The sequence below is a fragment of the Onychostruthus taczanowskii genome, unplaced genomic scaffold (assembly GCF_017590055.1).
Source record: "Onychostruthus taczanowskii isolate IOZ18803 unplaced genomic scaffold, ASM1759005v1 scaffold108, whole genome shotgun sequence".
Taxonomy (NCBI): domain Eukaryota; kingdom Metazoa; phylum Chordata; class Aves; order Passeriformes; family Passeridae; genus Onychostruthus; species Onychostruthus taczanowskii.
Window position 1 is genome coordinate 651071 of NW_024497408.1, and position 20916 is coordinate 671986.

The following is a 20916-nucleotide window of genomic DNA, read 5'->3' on the forward strand; positions in this document are numbered from 1 at the left end:
AGGTGGGAAGCAGCTTTCCCTCAACAGTTTTTGCATTTTAGGTGATATTACCAGGCATTAACAGCCCCCTGTGCTTCACTTCATCTTGGGCTGCTGATTAGCAGAGAGAGGCACATCCTGCTGCCAGAGACCAACGGGACAAACACAGTGGCAGCCGTGTGTGAGTTCAGCTGGCAAAGGCTGGAGGGGTGATGCTAGGTGTGCAAATGCATAGCAAAGAGGTGGAGAAGGGGTCAGGCTTTATTTTCTTAGTCAGCATACCTGCAAAACACACCAGCCTAAAAGCAAAACCAAACCTTTTAGGTCAGTCCTTTTCATGAAGGCTCCACAGAGAATGATAATAAATTCCTTCATTGTTGTTTTTACTTCTGAGTCCAGAATGTCTGCCTTTTGACAATGATTTTCAGCTATTCCTAGCTGAAGGCACAGAGCAGAATAATGGGCAGCAAATATTTCTGCAGATGGGATTATTTCAAAAAGATTGGAAATAAAAGAGCAAAGTCTAAACTCTGCTATTAATTGGGACCAAAAAATGTATGTAGCATCAAACCACAAGAGCAGTGATGGGCAGGGACCAGGTGGACTCCATTAGTGAGCCAGGAAGAGAAGGAATATTTCTTCCTCCTAATAACTGCCAAGAAACATGCTTGTTTCAGCTTTTGCATGGAATGATAGATGGTGGCTTTGAAGCCCAAATCTCTTTGGTTTTAATTCCTTCTCCTTTTGGGACATGGGTGCTGTGGATGTTCATTACTCATATTGGAAACATTTGCCATAGGAAGCTCCTGGAACAGACTTTGGAAAGCTATGAAAGCCCCAATGTCAGCCCAAAACATCAGGGCTGTCCCAGCACTTGCTGAATCAAATTATCAAGTGCCAATATAAATTAATGTTTGTCATCCCCAATTCTACAAAATCCAGGGTTTTCAAACCCCCTTGCTACCAAGAAAGCCCTCTCTATTAAAAAGTGAACCCCATTTTGGTTGCAGCAGCTTCTGCAGAATCTGCAACTGTGTTTTCTGAAGTCTTGCTTCACTCGTCTGTAAATTCTCTTCCACCTCAGTTTCCCTGGTGAAATAACCAGAATATTTTAATTTTTTAAAAAATCGGGGGTTTTCAGTAGTCATAAAGCATAGGCTAATGAGCCTCTTCTGCAAGACAATTTAGTTAATTAATATTTATATACTGCAGCAAGGCTCAAGAGCTAATCTATGAAGTGTTATTTAATAATTCTGAATATCTGCCTTGGGAATCCGAGATTGAAATTCACTGCAATTGAATTAAGTTTCAATTAAAGGTTCCTGCCATTAAATCTTTAACATAGGAGCAATAAACACAACAAAAGCATGAAGCAAGAAGATGCAATTCTGCCTGGCAAGCCTGTGGGCTAAGATAATCAGGATAACCACCTCTGCTCCTGGCAGTGAAGAGTGAGTGTCACTGAGACAACTCGGTCATGTTTATCCTTGGGGGCAAGCACTGAGGGAAGCTGAGGTTTCTGCTCCTATGCCATACTTGGCTGGTGCAGAATGAGAAGAAGGGAAGACCAGCCCTTGGCTGGAGCACTGTCCCAGACCCCTGGTGTCTGTGGGGGTAGCACTGTCTCTGGGGGCAGTGCTGCAGCCCACATGCCTCTCTGTCTGCTGTTGAGTGGGAAATTACCATGGCAAGTGTCAGGGTACCAGCCAGCACTGACACTCTGTGCTTGTGACACCAGCAAACAGCCCCCAGCTGCAAAGGGCTCACCCCTCTCACTCCTCTCCAGCCAGGGTCTCTCCTTCTCTGGGAGACAGCAGGGACTTGTCCTGCTGTCTCCCAGAGAAGGAAGCAGAATATGGAACAGAGAATCCTTTCTCACCATCATTCAAGCGCTTTAATCACTCAGCAGCCATCACATTGCAGGGCTGGGGATCTGCTTGGATCTACAAGGAGCTACTTGCTTTTGGGGAGCTTGGATGTGGATGTGTGTACAGAACTGCATCCTGCAGTTATGGCTTTCCAGAGAATACTAGTGGGTGGTTCAAAAAGTAAAATAAGGATATTATTATTATACACATATAATTTGATTCTTTTAGTCTGAAATAAGCCCCCGGTAAATGTATATTTACTTGGCAGTGAAAACATAAAACTTGGTTTGGCAATTACATTTAGGAAAACATTAGGAACTCAAGAGAGAAAATACTACTTGGCCAAGCATGTTGAACTAATGCTGAGAAATGGGGCTCTGTGAATCTGAATTCAGCCCAGTTTTTTAAAGCTACTTACCCGGTCTCCTTCCACTGTTGGCCTACTGACAGAAATTCAATATTTTTCTTCTAGTGAATGAAAAGCATAGTCAGAAACAGCCATTGGGTCAGGTTCATATGCAAAAGCTCCTCTTGTGCTTTTGTTTCCTAATTGCTTTTGGAAGGGTTTTTCGGACTGGGCTGACGCAGTTGTGTGTGTGAATTTCCTGGCAAATAAGAAAGGTGACTGTGTCCAAAAGACATTTAAGAGTGTGAATTCACAGCCTTTCCATGTCTAATCAAGGAGCGTAAACCATTAGCCACATGTTCCCCATTTCCATCACATTTTTTCACACTTAAACAAAAACATGCCAAAGGAAAGGTGCTACATTTTTTAATGCCCCCAAATAGGAACCACAGGAGTCCATTAAATGCTGTGGTCATTTCCAGCATACAAATCAATTTTCCTTGTGGTGGTGAAGTGGTGAATAATGCCTGGTTTGTTTAAAGGAGCATGACTGATTTTGGATGAAGGATCCTGTCACTTTGGCATTTTTAGTTTTATTTATTGCATGCAAGCGTATAAAACCTGGTACTGGTCTCAGTGCCAGGCTTACTAGAGGAAAAGCTGAAAGGACCACATAACGTCTGGTGCAGCAAAGAAGTTCTCCTTCTGCAAGGCATTTGCTGGACTCCTGAAAAATTTTTTTGATTAACATGGCAGAGAAGGATTTCGTCAGTTGGCATCTACTGGCTTTATTTTTTCTTCCATTTTGCCTGTGTCAAGATGAATACATGGAGGTGAGCAGAAGATCTTATAAACCAGTGGCCAAAATTTTGCAGAGTCACCACCAGACTGGTCACAAAGGTTCCAGAAGCAGGGAAATATTGAAACAGCGGAATCAACTTATAGAGTGGACTGTTGATAATAGCACATCTACAGACCATAATGTCCTGAGACCAGAGGTAGATGATGTAGAACTGACTACCTCAGATAGAGTCCAGGTACTCTGAATTAATCTTCTAAAGATATCTTTAAAGCTAATGAGATTTTTTTTTTTTTTGCTAACATTACTAGTGATATATTTATGAAATAATTTTTATTAAAGCTGTGTATTGGTCTGTATCCTGCTGGGCTGCCTTATAGGATCTTTTAATGAGCTGGTAGAACCAGCAGTGGTTGGGGACACTGGTTTCAACACAGCAGCAGCACTTTGTTCTGTTGAAACTGTGAACTTGTGAAATCATATATGCTGAAATACAGTCTCTTAATTATCCCAAGGTATTAATTATTTATGATATCAAAGTTTTTATATATTTATAACTCATTTAGAGGTGAAGGAAAATACAGCATTTCTAGAGGTATTTGGAGATATTCAATTAGCAGAGAATAATTTTACTTTAAAATTATGTATATAAAGTATATTTCTTGAGCTTGAAACAAAAATAATGAAATTCTGAATGTTCAAACATTTTATTCTAAGGAGTAGCTTGAAAAAAAACAGATACTAATGTAATGAGTCGATTTAATAACATAAATCAATGGAGAGTTTAAGAAGAAAAAAGGTTTGCAATGAAATTCTAAATTGTCTGCAGCATCTGCATTTTAAACTGACAATATTTTTCTGCCTTTCATGGCACTTTACATACCACAGTCATTAGTTTATAACACAGGGAAAATGGCATAACTTGATAATACACAAAATATTGCAGTCCAAATTTGAAAGAAAAAAATCTGAAGGGCAGAAGATTAAGCTTTTTCTAGCACTAGAAATGAAGGGGCTTTTTTGGTCAATGTGTTTTATTAACAGCAAGAACATGAGTGGTTTTTCCTATAGCTGATACAAATATTTGAGTCCTGTACAGTTCACCTTTTACCCTCTGGGATTTTAGAATTTCTTCAGATCAAAATATGATATTTTGAACTGCCAAAATCAAGGGCATGCAGATAAGTGTTGAATAATAACACATATTATGATAAGCAGAGAAGAGGTCTGATTTTAATCCTGTCCTGGACTTGAAGAACTGAAACACATCCAAGTATGGGAATAGGTTTAATACACCACTGTATTCCCTGTATTAAAACCTCACAGAGCTTTGCATTTTGTATTTCTTGGGCAGGAGTTAAATGTTCCTCCAGTGAACTCAGCTGAACAGATATTTAACTGTAGGCATGTTAAACTGTGCTTGCAGAATATAAGCAGTGTAAAACACAACGTGTACAGTCCAAAGAGTCAGCCAGCATCTGCAGACCTCTCTACTGCAGGGAGAATTCTGCAGCTGTGTGCTGCAGACCATGTACAGATTCCCCTTTAACCCTACACAGTTTCAGATAATGCAGGATTTCATGCAAAACCACAGCTTTTTAGGGCACAAACTCTCCCCCACAGAAAGTGTGTTCAGGCTGCATGTGTCTGTTGTCAGAGAATTTAATGCAACTTGTCTGGAGCTGCCTGCTGGGGAACTGGTTGTGACAATAAAAACAAGTGCGGTGATCTGAGTATAGATGATGGCAGTCATTTATCTGCCAGCCCATCTCCAAGAAGCAATCTTTTCTGGGGAAATGATGCAATTTTTGGCCTACTGAAATGAAATGGAGCACTAGCAGCTGCACGGCAGGGATAATCAATCACACAGTGGCTTATGCAATATGTGTTTTCCCCTTCCAGACTCCAGGAATTTCTAGGCAGAGGAAGAACAAAGGTGGCACTGACATGTTTTAATTAATGTTAAATCTCTCTCTTTCCCTTGAGTTGTATGGAAACTATTCAATTCCTGCTTTCTTGGTTGTTTTAGATGGAACACCTCTACCCAGCTAAAGAAAATTTAGGCTGGGGAACTTTCCCCTTTTGCTGAAGTGTTTCGAAGGTCTCATTCCTGTTGTGGAAAAGAGATGATGGTATTTGTTGTTACTATTGTCCTTGCTGCACTGGGTGCAAGGCCAGCTTCCACATTGCTGTTAACTCATGTAAAATATAACGTGCATTTCTCAAGAGCAAGAACTCTTCGTGACTAAGAGTCATGACAGACCATTTTTCCATTTCAGGTTGCTCTTTGAACATCTTTAATGGCACTAGCCAAGCAGTGTTTTACCCTGAATTTTGGCAACTTTTGTTTGTTTCTTTGATTGGAGAAGGGGCATGGAGGGCCTAAGTGCCCACAGAGACAGATACTTTGCACTCAGAACAGGAACCAAGAATGTTGGAGGCACATCACTTGTCTTCTGCATTGTCTTAGACAATAAAACAAATTAATAAAATTAATCAGGAAGTCAAAAAGGGTCAAAGTCTGGGTCTCCAATTAAAACTTGTTCACAGCTTTAAATTAAGGGAATTTCATAGACCATCTGTTGCCTAGATCATTCTCCTATATACTATATCATGGGAAATTCAGCAGATAGCCTCAGAAATAGTTCCAGTTTTCTATCAGTGTTAGGATATCAATGTGGCAGATGCATTTCACAAGCTCCTAAATTATATTCATGTTCTGGCAGAAAAGCCAAAGATTCACTGACAAAATTTATGCACAAATGGCTGCAAAGGATGCCTTTGGCAAGTAGATTGCAACTAATCTCTATGTCACATTTGAGTGTAATTTTACTTTAGGAACATCTTTTTCCTTTAAATGTACTCTTCATGAAGTTCTCTGCTTTTAAAGATTAGAAGAAAATCCTAAATGTTCCTCATCCTTGGCAGCTGACATGAATAATTTTTTTCTCCTAGTGAAAGAGTAAAGGCAATAAATTATTTACTTTATGACCTGTATAAACAGCTATTTTTAAATCATTGGAACTGTTGCATACAACCAGACTGGCAGGACTTGCCTTATTTCACACCTAACAACCTGATGAGCTTTTTTTTTTGAGGCAATGCCTACTGGCACTTGGTTATGACCACTGCTTGTATCTATTTTATTTTAACATAGCTGTTTCTCTAATAAAGTTGTTCAAGATTTCAGTGCATTGTCTGAAAAAGACAAATTGCCTCTGCACAGAGTCTCACATGCAGTCCACTTTGCTGGATTCATGTATTCCCTCAATTACAATCTGTTCTAAGTATTTGGATTTTTTTAGGCTGATATGACTTATTTACTCTTGGCAGGTATGTGTTTAGTTCACCTTCCCATTAACATGAATGTGAAGCACTATCTAAAAAAAAGCTGGAGATTTTAATCTCAATGCAAAAATCAACGTTATTCTTTTAGGGGGTAAAACATGCTCACACAATTCCAGTCCTCTTGTACTTGGCCCCCTTTCAAGGACTGAAAATGGGTTGAAAGCAGAGCTACTTCTTCTCTCATACCAGGCATGTTATAAAAAGTGCATTTGGTGATTGTCAGTTATGTCCTGCCTAACAACTGGAAGAGACCAAACAGCCATAAAAATACAAACAGGTTCTCCAGGAAGAGAAAGGTCAAGAGGCAGAACCTATTTTTCTCATTAAGTACAGACCTCGTGCAAAATTAATCTCAAAAGCATAGCCTTGACCAAACCCCATAAATATGAAGCCCTTCTGCCCATTGGCAAGTCTTGACTTTTCCATAACTCTTTGAATATGAAGGATATTTGTTTAGCTGTCAAGTCGGCCTTTATTCCCATGGTAACTCCACTATCACTAGTTCCAGCTGGACAGGGCATGTGTCTGTCTTGTTGGAGGAGCTGCAGTATTTTGGTGGTGCCATGAAATTAATTTTCTATATCTTTAAGCTCCTAAGCCTCCTGAAATCAATGAATTCCAGGTGTGTGCTTGGTATTGTACAAAAAACAGGCAGAATGTTTCAGATTACATCAATGATGACACTGAGGGCAGGAATACAGCACATCTGTGTGTTCACTTGACAGCTGCCATCCTGACAGAGGCCCATTTTCTGCCACTAAACCAGTAAGTCTGTATTGGGAAAGTAATTTGACAATGATAAAGATTAGGGAAAAGAAAGTGAAGGAAGGCAAATAATAGAATGAATAAAGAAAAGTAGTAGTTGGATTGATGTAACCATCTGACTCGATTTTATGAACTGCAGGTTTGCATCTCAGGATATTAGGAAAGAATATAGGGAAAATAAACAAAGAGGGAACAAATGAGGAGCTAGAGAAATAAAATCAAACACTGAACCTTGGCCTTATCTGACATACTGGAAGATCTATGATAACTAAGTTATGAAATTCAGTCAGAATTGAATGAGTCTCCATTAGTATAAACACAATAATATGGAAAAGAAAACCACTTATTCAAAACCATTATTAAACTGATTACTATAGTAGCTGACTGTACATAATGAACTCATTACTTTATTTACGTTGCTGTATTAGTCAGCATACAGGATTTCATAAAAAACACTACAAATGATCAAAAGCCCCTAACACCTTGTGTTGTGGTAAGTTCAAATTTTTGTCTTGTGTCTTGGCACTTTTTTAGGGTCTCCCAGCTTTAGTAGCCTGTAAATACACAGGTCTGGGATCATGAAGAGGAATATGCTGCACAGATATTTTTTTAGTATCTTCTTTGGGTGGTCCAACACAGTTTTATTTATGTTTAATGTAGATTAGCTCACTGCTGAAGGTCAAATCAAGTCCCTTGTGTCCTATCACTTGTTGTACATAGGCATGTTTGTCATCAAGTGTTAGTTGAAATGTGGGATCAGGATGTGAATCTAATTGAAATATTCATCTAAATTTAATTAGTTGGTGTTAATTTATTTTAAAAACCTTCATTATTTAACAGGACAAGTTGTTTTTTTTTTTGTTATAGATTTTTGAATGCTTTGAGAGCTATTCCTTTAAATCTTCCCAAAATAATATCTTCAGGGATAACCTAACTATGTGAGAATTTCACACCAGATAAGAACTGTTTTGAAAACTTACCAAGTATATAAACAGAAATGTATAATGAAGACCCTGTAACCAACATGCATAAGATTGATGTCCTCCATGAATGAGCTACTTAAAGCTTATTTTTGTGCACTTAGCCCCCCCAGCCTGGACCGCAGAATCCAGACTGCAGTTCCTGCTGCCGAGGTGACTTTGGAGTTCGACTCTACCAAGGGCCCCCAGGACCTCCTGGGCCCCCTGGGATGCCAGGTAAAGATGAAGTTTAATTCACTTTTTTTATCAGTCTAATTGCAGGCCATAAATTACAGGTTATTCTATGAAATATCAGAGAGTGGGCCAAACATCAGTATTTGGGGACAGATTCAGGAACAAGTTTTTCTATAATTTCAGAGGAGACAGATATTTTCAGACAAATAATGTATTACCTTATATTCTAAGGCATTTTCCATTGAAAACCTATTTGTTATTAAAATTCAGCTTTCAGAAATTTATACTGAAAGCAATCTTATTACATCTCAAGGAAAATTGGTCTCTCTTAAAACAGCATGAAGTTCCCAATAAACTTGGAAGAATTTGTTCCCTGGAACTGATTATTGTGATCACCTTTGTATATCCAGCTGTGTTACTGTGTACTGTATTCAATGGCTTTTCTTCTTCTAGCATACTGCTAGCCAATATTTTACATAAACACAATGCCTCTGTTCTCTCACAGAAATTCCTTCACTTTCTTCTTTCATCTCGTCTTTCATAATAAAAAATCCCCTTTTTTAACATAAAAAATGTCCACAGAAGAACAGCATACACAAGAAAAGTATATACTTTTGATCAGATAATTGATATGGAAATAGAAGAGCCTAGAGAAGGGAAAATGCTGGTTGCATGCTGGTGTGAGTTTGTTATATCATCTACCTTCAGTGGTTTTGAAATCACCATTCCTAAAGCAGAGGTACAACATAAATGAACAGGTCACTGAAAGACAGACTTGTCTCTTCTTGAAAAACTTACATCTTGTGTTAACACAATAAAAATGCAATTCAGTGATCCATTACTTATCAATAAATTGTTGGATTCTTAGAAGCAGAATACGATTTTTTACTAGAGCCACATTTTCAAGGCTACAGTGGACACACTGGGGCATGGCCCAGTCCCAGCTTTGCCCTTCCCTCCTGTCTCAGTCCCACTTTGTGTCACTGCAGGATACCACAAACCTGCATCCTGGGATTTCTGTCTCCTTCATTTGCTGGATTTCATGTTGTTGTGCCTGTAAGGGGAACAGCAGCAGTTGCTTTTCCCCTTGATTGAATCAAATGTTGCTTGCAGACTTCTGTTCCGAACTGGTAGAGCAGTTCTGGCTTCACATAAAGGATCATTCTTGTTATTTTTAAGAGCTGCAGATTCCTCTATCCAAACAAAAATGTGCATAATTTCTTTCAGCATTTGGCTTCCTTGTTTGAAGGTTTTGGGTTTTTTCTTAATAGAAAAACTCTGAAGGTTTACTTCATCATCAGATTTGATCTCAAACAACACTATTCTTGTAAGTTTGTAACCAGAGAGAATAATCAAAGAACAAGCAGAGTGGCAAAGAGCCTAATTTCAATTCAGGTTGAATTAGAACAATGATGACATTAATTAATCCCCTGAGCTGAAAGATCAGCCTTTTGCTGCAGGATAATAATTGCTTGGTGATTCTAGCCAACTTTAAAATCCTGTCAGCTGCATAGACATTTGCTTAGTAATTTAGTCAGTCAACACCAGGAACTAAGTAATACTGCAGATGCATGAGTATGTTTTGCACTTAGTCTTTTTACTCATTTACTCACAGGAAGCCATCTCAAAAAAGCTTAATTACAAAAATTTAGTCTCTCTTTAAATATAGGGCTATGCAATCAAATGACCCCTAGCCAGCACTCTGCACATACACACTGTTCTGTTTTTAGCACAGATTTTAACAATTTTAATGCTACAGCCATTTACCATTTGTGTGTAGCTGTTTTAAAGACAGCAAAATCTTATTCAAAATTATCTTATCCTATCATGATTGACTTAATTTACCAGGAAATTGGTGTTTATACTAAAGCAAAAGCAAAACTACTTCTACAGGTTGCCTAGTACGTGTCAATAGTAAGTGGCTTTTGCTTTCCTTGAGCCTTGTGTCTGCTGAGGTCTCCCTCACATCTCCCCAACAAAGCAATGACTTGAGACACCACCAGTTTATGCAGCAACATGAGGGTTAACTCCCAAAATTTATGTCCTTCTGGATATCTGCTCACCAAAACCTTTACCATCAACCTGATCACAGAGCAGTTTCTTATCTGTTTCATCTCAGCCTGGATTTATGGCACTGAAGAGTATCTGTGTTGCAAGCTGGTGGAAGAGGACCCTGTCACACTTATCTGTTAAAATATGATAAATTATATAAATAAAACAGAAAGCTTTGTTTCCCTTCAGGAAATCATGGAAACAATGGAAATAATGGAGCAACTGGCCAAGAAGGAGCCAAAGGTGAGAAAGGAGACAAAGGAGATATCGGACCAAGAGGAGAGCGTGGCCATCATGGACCCAAAGGCGAGAAGGGTTACCCTGGCATTCCCCCAGAGCTACAGGTACATCTCTAGCTTGTATTGGCTGCAGGAAACCTCAGATTAAGGTTTTCTTGAAAAAACAGCACCTTAAGATACTTAAGAAGCAAATCCCCTTGTAAACTAATACTCCAACAGGCATATACAGCCCTTGTCCTTACTGAAAAAAGTGCTCTGCCAGGTCTTTCTGGAAAAGAAAAGCTTTAGTCAGAATCCAGCTGAGAAATAGGTAGGAAGAAACATATATGCTTCCCCTTGAAGGCAAAAAGCCAGGATCTGGGTTATTAAAGGAGAATAGCAGGGTCTATCATTTTCCTACCAAGCTGTATCACATAAATAATTGCACTTCCCACAGCATATGGAAAGAGTAAAGGAGTCATGTTTCTCAGCGCAGCCAGGCTTTATGAGATTCTCAGAAGCACATGTATCCAGCTCCTCAAAATACAGGCTCAAAATTTTTGAGTGCAGTAAGAGTCCTCTAGTTTCAAAAGATACCTCTCAGTAGTTATCTGTACATTTATACATCTAGATATTTTAAATATGTTTGGGGCCATGTACGTTCTGCCTATGAATGAATAACTCAAAAGCCAGATGAGCATTTAGATATGGGTTGAGCTGAGCTCTTGAGCTCAACTCTTATATTGGCACAATCTCACAGCTTTTCATTTAAAGCTTCTTCAAATCCCAGGAATCTGGCAGACGCCGGAGAGTTTGTGTATGTATATATAAATATATATGTATGTGTATATATATATTTTATATATATTTTTTTTATATATATATATATATACACACACACAGATACATATATATGCACAGATACATATATACATATTCATATAATATATGCATATATATATTCACATAATATATGCATGCATAAATATATATAATATATACTCACAGTATACCTGAATATCTTATAAACATGCCTTTATTTACATTCAAATTATGTTCTCCTACAATTTTAAAATTAACTACCACAGGGTTTTTTCTTACATAAAGACAATGGTAGTATTGTAATTAAAATGGAGTGATGAAAGAGGGTGAACAAGGAAAGCTCATATTGCAATACTTATTTCAAGTACTTAAAATTCCATCATTTCTTTTATCAGATGTGTTTAAAAATGTTTACAGTATTTCTTACCATCATATTTAAGAATTTTAAAGTCTGGGGTGGTACAGGAGAAAACACTTTTGAATACAATACTGTTTTGAGTAGAGGATTATTTTGAAAAACTTGGTGTATCCATGTCGACCTGCTACTTCATAATGAGACCTAGGGAGAAAAGATATATTTTTCGGCTGTTCTGTTCAGCCCACAAAAAGTAGCTCAGGGTCAAAGAGACTGTGAAATGGAATCTAGACAAAAAGCAATAAATTCCATCAATCTGCCACTGCAGCTGCTTTCCTTTAACACACTATGAACTTTGATGTGATCCTGGCTGAGAAGCAAGATATTAACAATTTGCCGTAATAGAAAATGCATCCATGCAGGGGTAAGGAAAATCAGCCCAAGCTTTCAGCTCACATCTGGAGCTCCTTAAATTTCTGAACAGATGGCTAATGATTTCCGTTGTTGGATCCAGACTTGCATTTGATTGTCTGTTTTAGTTTTTTTCTGGTTTGGATCTGAAATCAAAAGGAGTTCAGGCTGGGTTTTTTATTTTTTAAATACCAGCATAACTGGAATCTCACCAAAAATGCCATTTTTGTGATGGGCAGTAACAGATGCAATTGAATACTCGTCATTTAAGAAACTGAGATAGAAATAAAAAGCTAAGCCTATATTAACCTCTTGGCAACAAAGTGCAGCAACTCTGATTCTACCCCATTTATTCACATAATGGTGGGGGGATGACAGACTTACAGAAAAGGTCACTCCCTTCCCTAACCAGGCCAGCTGGCGGGGTCATTCCCCAGTATCTTGCTGAGGGTAATTTAAATTGTCGGGTGTGCGGTGTTTTGCACTGCTTCCTATGAAACATTTCTATGGCAAGAAGTAAAACATGAAGTTGAAGCACAGTTTTAATTTTCTTATTTTCCCCTCTTGGTCTCCACCACCCTCTGTTTTCAAGACTGAGGGCAACTGACAAGATAGAAAAAGCATTGAATATTGAGTGCCAGCTGCTGCACTACTAGAAGACCTCTAGTAAAACTGCTTCATGTATTTCTAAGCAAGAAACACTAATCTGTATGGATTTTACTGAGCATTGTTTGTATTCACACATGCAGTTAAAAGCAATATCCAGTTTAAATGCATTGGGGAATACATAGAACTATATAAAACCTTTTTGTCAGAAACACCATCCATTTCAATACTATATTGCTGTTGCATCATTCTAGCAAGACTTAAAAGTAAATAAAATCTGAAATTAAGGTTCTGCAAACACTTGACCATACACTTACTTTACAGTTATGAATAGTCCAATTGAATATGAGAACCCCAGTCTTCTTCCAGTTTCATTCAATGGGAGTTTTGTTAACTGGAGTTTATTGGCCTTGGAGCAAGCCCTAGAAGAACATCTCTGTCAGGAAAATAAACAGACTGCAAATACAGGAAAAAATCTGTACCTGATTGCTCTACACATGTGTTGTTCGTGAACGACTGCTTCAATAAGAACTGGATTTTTGCAGGTTGCGTTTATGGCTTCGATGGCTACTCACTTCAGCAACCAGAACAGTGGGATCATCTTCAGTAGCGTTGAAACCAATGTTGGGAATTTTTTTGATGTCATGACTGGGAGATTTGGTGCTCCAGTGAATGGTGAGCATTTGCAAAACAAAATATTGTAATTGTTGGAGCTGTAGGGAAATGTGTGGTCAAAAGGGATGAGGCACTATTTAACTGCCTTTGCACTCAGCCTGCCTAGCTCTTGCTACCTTCTTTCCAGAAAAATGAATTGAAAATTGAGCAAACCAAGAGAGGTCTTGCCAGCCAGTGAGACTAGTGCTGACACCAAGGCAGGAGGAAGAGGCATGGCCAGGGCTGGGGAGGGAACAGGACTGTCTGCTTTGCTGTGGCTCTTTAGCCCGTCAGCCACTGTGATGACAGAACCAGAGTCTTAATGCTGCAGCAAGCAGCAGCAGCTTAACAGTTGCCTCCTCCACCTCCTGCCTCCTATCAGTCTCTTCATCCTCATCCTCCCCCATGCCAATTCAGCTGTGAGCTGACCTGCAACAGATGTGTGGCTGGAAGTGAGGCCTTACAGTTCTTCATGGGTTATTTCTCAGCTGCATCAATCCCCCCCTCTTACGCAGCTGTGATGCAGGAAGAACAACACCTGCCATATGCAGAATTAAAATTAATCAGATTTTGGAACGCTATAAGCAGAAACAAAATATCTGCTGACAACTGGAAGGTAGTTTTGTCCACAGCTGTTACGATTTCTAAGCAAGAAGCACAAATGTACAGCATGATTACTTCTTTCTATGAAGCAAACAAGTTGTTTTTTTATAACCTTTTCAGGGGTATATTTCTTTACTTTCAATATGATGAAACATGAAGATGTGGAGGAAGTGTACGTGTACTTGATGCATAATGGTAATACAGTGTTCAGCTTATATAGGTAAGTAAAGAGCCAGGCCATCTCAATGCAAAAAACATTTGTATGGTTGTGATAGCTTGCTCACCTTTCAAGAAACGTAAAATAATTCATTTTTTGGAAAATTCTCTGGGGTAAAATAACCAACAAGAAAACCTGTTTTATTTTGCCATCTTCAGCTTGCATATTTGGACCATACACACCAAAGATGCTGGACCTAAAATTCAGCCTTGATCACCATTTCCTCAAACTCAGGAGAAAAGAGTTAGCACTGCAAGTCAGGGCTGGAGTTCAGTGTTATCATGCTGTCATTCTGCTAAAATGTATCTTCATCCTCATTTTGCTTGTCAGAGAAAGGAAATAATGAAGTTCAGTGACTAGTTACAGTCTTGTTAACATGAGGGCAAAAAAATTTATTTTAAAGTTGGGAAGTGTTTAAGCTACAGTAGTAAGGATGAGTAAGAAGCAAAGGTCTTCCATTTACCATCTTTTTTATCATTAGCACACCACCACAGGCTGCTTCATCCCCAACAGATCTTCTCTGCAAAAGAAAAAGTGCTTCATTTCTATTCCCCCTGAAGCACTGATGTCAGAAAAGGCAAGAGGTAGAAGAAAGGGGACCAACACTCAGGCAAAGCCAGGAAGTTAGCCCACATCAATGCTCCACTGAAAGGCTCAATATGGAGCAAGCTGCCTGTGTCCGCTCACTGCCTGTGCTGGGAGCACAGGGACTCAGCTCTTAAAATTAGTTGGGATGAATTCAAGGGAAAAAAAGCATTACAGAAAATCTGTAGTGTTGTGATCAATGAGCAGCGTTTCATTTTAAAGAAAAAAAATTGTTCCTGTGTCCTGGAAAAAAATAAGTTACAATTCCAGAACTTCAGAAAGGAATGAAATAATGAATTTAAGTAAGGTGCAAAATTTGACTAGGAGATCAAATGCAGAAAGTTGCCAAAATTTCCTTATAAAGCTGAAAAAATGTTGGCAAGTCTTTCAAGAAATTTTTGCTCAGGATAGCAATGTACTTCTTGGATTTTTTTGGTAAAATTTTTTGTTTGGTCATTGTTGAGAAACAAAAAGCTGACTTGTTAAAATATTCATCCTTAGCTATGAATCCAAAGGGAAAGCAGATACTTCAGGAAACAGTGCAGTCCTAAAACTCGCCAAAGGAGATGAAGTTTGGCTGCGAATGGGAAATGGAGCCCTCCATGGGGACCATCAACGCTTCTCCACCTTTGCTGGGTTTCTTCTTTTTGAAACCAAGTAAAAAAATGAAACAACCCAATAGATGTTTATGTAAAAATACCATATTTTTTGGAACTTGTATATTTCACTGGACTGTGAAATAACTTTACAATACTGAGGGATCAAGAAGCCTTGTTTTGATGCAATGTGCTGCTACCTGTGTATCAGAGATGAGCTGAATACATTGGGTAGCTGACGCAGATTCACAGAGTATCTATTGTCATCTGGGTTGCACCTATTTAATCATTAAATGTTGCTATTGCTCTCGTCCCCAAAAGTGAATGAAAAACAAAGGAAAATGAATTCAAAGAATTTAAAGAGCAGTTTACATAAAGTCAATCTCATCTCTAAATAGACTTTAGTTAAATATATGTCAAGAACTGAATAACTGATTCAAAATTTTTCGATCATTTATTCAGTACTTCCTACTCATTTAAATTTGTATCATGGAAACAGGCCTGAATGTATTATAAGCAGGCTCAGGTGAGACCAGATCTAAAGGAAGAAGTTTGTACTGGATTGGAATGAGCTCAAATCGAAGAACAAAATGTGAAAATATAGATGTCAAGGATTCAGGTTTATTGTATTCCCATCTCAAACCTCTGAACATGTATCTGGTGTCATTTTTCACAGATTTTTAGCACATATTTATGCTTAGTCTCTCTCTCTTAGAAGAAGAATGTCAGTAGTTCTTGCCTTAGTAGTAGCTTGAAGCTAAGGTAATTTAGTTTGCAGTGTGAAGGGGATCAGGCAGGGGAACTGTAATGTTTCCCCCTAGCCTTAGAATTTTTAAAACCTGATGTACGCCAATGCCAGGTGTCAAAGAAAAGGCATATACGCTAGAGAAATCAGGACAGGCCAACAGCACAGAGATAAACAAACTTTGTGGTGTTTGGAGCTCCTCCAGAAGGATGTACCTTATAATATTGCATATTTACTTAACAGTGAAGTTGTTGCAACAGTTTTCCTAGCAGCCTTCCAAGAATCAGTATTTCAGGAAAAGCCATTGCAAAGCAGCAGCTAAGCCAGTTCAGTATTTAAACTGGTGAAAGCAAATGCTAGCTGGCTTAGTAGTTCTGTTCCCAATACACTGGCCACTCTTCAGCATTCATGGCACTGGCTTTTCAAAATTTGGGTACCTGAAATTCTGTCTTGCTATTTTCAGTTCAATAAGCACAAAAATCAATACTGAAGTTTGAATGTATCTTTTTCTGGCTCTCCACACAAAAGTTAATGAAATATAAATTCCTTTTTATAGACATTACATTGTAATCAGGTATGACCTGCCATTGATGTATAACAAGAAGGTGGGGTTAGGAAAATATTTATTTGAAATTCTTTTATACTGGATACAGTTATCAGTAGCACAACAATAGAGCAAATGAATTGAAATCTACCCCATGAATTTGTATGTCCTTGTACACATTCCTAGCGTATGTAACCACATCTTATGAAGAAAAATGCATGTTGATACTTGATGATTATGACTTGTGATTTTTCAGTTTTATGCATCAACCACTGAAAATATTAGCTTTAATGAACTGTTGTCTGATGTGTTTTAATAACTTCTTTATCAGCATGGGTCAGGTCTGTGCCATATAGGTTTTCAAAACCTGAGACCATGTTATTTTGTTAAGCTTACTTTGTAAAACATACATTTATCCAATAAAGATTAATGGTTACAAAGCTGTACTAGTTTGCTGATAATCTGTATTTACCAAGGACATTATAATTTGCAGACAACAGCAAGATGTTCTTTTAAATATGTTTTTCCTAAACATTTATTTTGCTACTGAATGGGAGAAAGCCACCATTAAGGATTAAAATATATTTACTTTACACATGTGTGTATATACACATATATACATAAAATTTAAATCTGTATAGTTTCCTTTGGAGACTTACTCTTCCTTTGCGACATGGCCATTTTAAGCCATTTTGCTCAGAAGGAAGCACTTAGAAACTGTATGACATACACTAATTTTAAGCTCCTTTTTATCTTATTATCCACTGTAATGGCCTATAAAAGAAAGTCATGTTTTGCCTTACCCATTTTGTATTGTTTTCATGAGTTTTGTGCAACTTGGCCTGCTAAGAGGGTGACTAAGGTGACTAAGGATTATCACAAAAGCTTCTCTAACAAACAAAGAGCAGTTCCAATGTTAAAACTGAACAGTTTTTTACATCAAGGTTAAAATTCCTAGGTTGTGACTGAAATCCCAGCAGTCTTTTCTCTGCAATTTACTTCATGCAATCTCTGCTGATAATAATTTACAAATAAATAGTTAACTTATTAATTTCCTTCAAAAGAAGAAGGAAGATCCTTCAAAATACAGCAACTGATGTGAATATGAGTGTGTGTGTGTGTGTGTGTGTGTGTGTGTGTGTGTGTGTGTGTGTGTGTGTGTTCTTCTTCCTCTTCTCTAAAATTAACACACTTTATATTCAGTAAGTCATGTGGACTATATGATGTTTTTTCTCAGAAATGTTTATGAAGATTAGTCATCTTTCCATTGCTGCTGATAATTGAAAGATTCTTGCTTAGCAGATGCTCAAGACAAAATGCCTTTTACCAGAGACTTTTATCCCGTTATAGAATACATGATATCTTGTAATTTGTGTTACAACTTAAAAACCTTCTGGAAACTGCAAAGCTTTAATTTGGAGTATACTTAATGGCTTCTTGTCTTTGCTAAAATGAATCTGCGTCTCTCCCCTGTCCCTGAGCTCCCGGATTTAACCAAAACTTGGCAAGACCCCAAGTCCCTGCCTGCCATGAGAGCTGTGGTTTGGTAGGTGATATTCGACCTCTGTGGTAGGTGCTGGCATCCTGGCAGCAGAAAATGCTTCTCAACACAGAGCCAAGCTGAGTTCTGCTCTGTGTGAAACACACCCCCAAATCCTGCTCCTCCCTTCCACCAGACTTCCAGGGACTGGAACAAGGATGTCACAGGCTGTCCTTGCCTGTGAATCCTTGCAAGCCAGCAACTCTCACCTCCAGTTCAGTCATGAGCATTAATTGATGCATTTTGCAAAACAGGGCTGTGTTCAACTCAAGAGATGCTGGGTGCATCCCCCGGGCAGGGGTAAAACACAACTTCTGCAAGACAAACATGAACTAGAACGAAACCAAACAGGAGAAAAATGTTACAGGTCTGGGTCCGAGTTTCACAAATGGTGTTTAAAGAAAGAAGTTTAATTGGAACTCTGTGAGAAAAGAAAGAAGTTTATGGTTTTACTTTCAGAAATTAGTCTGTGGACTGATTGACTGAAAAAGCACTTTAGACTGACAATAGTTTGCAGTCTCAGCCTCACTGAGAAGCCTGTAAGTCAAAGGGAAATCTTTAAATAAAGTAATATTTTTCTAAAGAAAGAATAAGGAACAAACTTTACACTCAGGTCTTTCATCTTCCCCTCTGTTTCACTGAGCTTCTTATGTTACAACCTGCTGTTTTCTGAAGCAGCTTTTAATAAAAGTAGCTTTGAATTGAAACTTTTTTACCTTCTTCTTAGTTCAGATTATTAAAATGATTCTTTTGTGCTCAGAAAAAAAAAAATCACACAAGGACAAAACATGCAGGGAGTCATTGAGTGGTGTACGAAAAGACCTACAGTTCTTAATTTTGGTGAATGAGTAGCAAAGTTCCTCTATTTTGCAGTTCTGCTTCAACAACCAAAGAAAATACAACCTGGGTGATCAGTGAAGATTTGAAAATCTGAGGCAACAAAAGGCTGTCATGCTCAGATAGCCGTGAAGAAAACTCCAGAAACTATCCTCATAAATTAAAAGAACTTGATAGAAGATGCACTTCCTAGTATGACCAGGTTCACTCTTACATCAAAGGGCGAGTGCTCCTTTAGTTCTTGGGCCAAACCGCACAGTTTTAGAAGGAATTCGAGCATCTGAAGCCCCCCAATGATTTCCGGTCTTCTGCCATTGGACTGATAAACTCAGTGCACACATGTTGACAGGAAGACTTAAGGATGAGAGTGGGAGAGGCTCAATTTTGTGCATCTGCATTTGGAATGGAGCAAGCTATCCTCCATGAACATATTCACAGAATAATAAAACTCATGTGGGGAAAGGTTTTATTAAACAAAGAGACTTCTTGTATCAACTGGTGAAAAATTGCACAAATTGAGGGCTATTTTCCTGCTTTTCTGGAAATAGTCCATCAGCCATTTAAAAAAAAAAATCCACAAAAATAAATTTTTTAAAAGAATCACATTGCTATAACACCAAGAGTGAAAACACCCATGTTCAAATTATCTTTGATATCTCAGCTTCTCTTTCCTGTGAATGTGTCTCATGGTGTGATCCTCCCATCATCTAGTCACATGCTACTTCTTTGGGCTTGTCCAGCAGCAAGTATAAGATGCTTGCTGAATAAGGACTTGCCCATGTACTGCAATATGATAGGAAGAAACTAATATATAGAACATCTTCATTCAGTAACTCCATCCAAATGTACAGTTAACAAAGTGACTTTACTGTAGAAAATAGTGCAATACTAATATGTAAGAAAGATTGGCAGAATTAAATTAACTGCAGCTACCTTCATTTTAGAATATTTTCTAAGAAGGGTTTTTTTTTGTTTTTTTTTTTTTTCAATCCAGGAAGTTGTTTATCTGAAAAACAATCCAGTCTCTTACAGCATAGTAAAGATTATGAAAATTAAGAAAGTCTGCAAAGACTAGAATTTCAGGCCAGGAAATCGGAATTCAGAGATTGTGTCATGTGCAAGTCCTGGTCTACAGCTGAAAGTGATGGATGGAATTTAATTTGTCTCATGTTCATTTTTTTAACCAGAAAATAGTAGGAGCATCATTGTTTTAAGGAAAAATTTTCAGATACTGCATCACTTCAGATCAACATTTTCTTTCCTTCAAGACTACCTACTCCTCAGAATGCTTGTTCTGTCAAATCATTAAAGACTTACAAAACAAATAACATGTATAAGGTATGCCATAAGACACACAGTAAACGGCTCATGGGTGAGACAATGGAAACGGTTAATGAAAATAAAGGTTTCTCAATCCACCACCCTAGCAATGCAGGAGAAATTGTCTCTGGTGAATGTGGCAGACAGTGTTATCTGGCAGGAATGGCTCACTGGAGGTAAGTTTAGGGCAGAGTCGCTAAACAGTAGTTCATGTGACATCCAGCATAGACCTGAAGCTCAGTATTCAGGCAAATAAAATGTAAAAATAATCCCAGTTTAGAGTTTCCAGCCTCTACAATACTGGTTAATTATATACTCACAGGAAAGTATTTATTTTCTCCTGATTACCAAAAATAAGGATTAGCTATACAAAGTTTCTTGCCATTCCCTTCATCTAAATCATGAAAGCACAGTAATACCATATCCAGTGTCTCAAAGGAAAGAAAAATATTTTGCTTCAGGTACAAGGGTTGAGGTCCAAAGTACAGAAACCACCGTAACAGGCATCAGTAATTTGTAATCCTGGTAACCTGAAATTCCTACTTACCAGAG

General features: G+C 38.1%; 1 protein-coding gene across 2 annotated transcripts; it reads left to right on the plus strand.

Annotated features, from left to right (window-relative positions):
• The first annotated feature begins 2835 nt into the window (after positions 1 to 2835).
• Positions 2836 to 17076, plus strand: C1QTNF3 (C1q and TNF related 3). 2 transcript variants are annotated; one of them, XM_041419138.1, is made up of 6 exons: positions 2836 to 3026; positions 8190 to 8301; positions 10501 to 10655; positions 13269 to 13398; positions 14101 to 14200; positions 15284 to 17076. In XM_041419138.1, exons 1-6 carry the CDS (start codon positions 2943 to 2945, stop codon positions 15441 to 15443), a joined length of 741 nt encoding a protein of 246 aa, XP_041275072.1. In that variant the 5' UTR covers positions 2836 to 2942; the 3' UTR covers positions 15444 to 17076. The 2 variants fall into 2 exon arrangements, with proteins under 2 accessions (XP_041275072.1, XP_041275071.1); XM_041419137.1 differs by having other exon boundaries at positions 2853 to 3230.
• The last annotated feature ends 3840 nt before the right edge of the window (positions 17077 to 20916 follow it).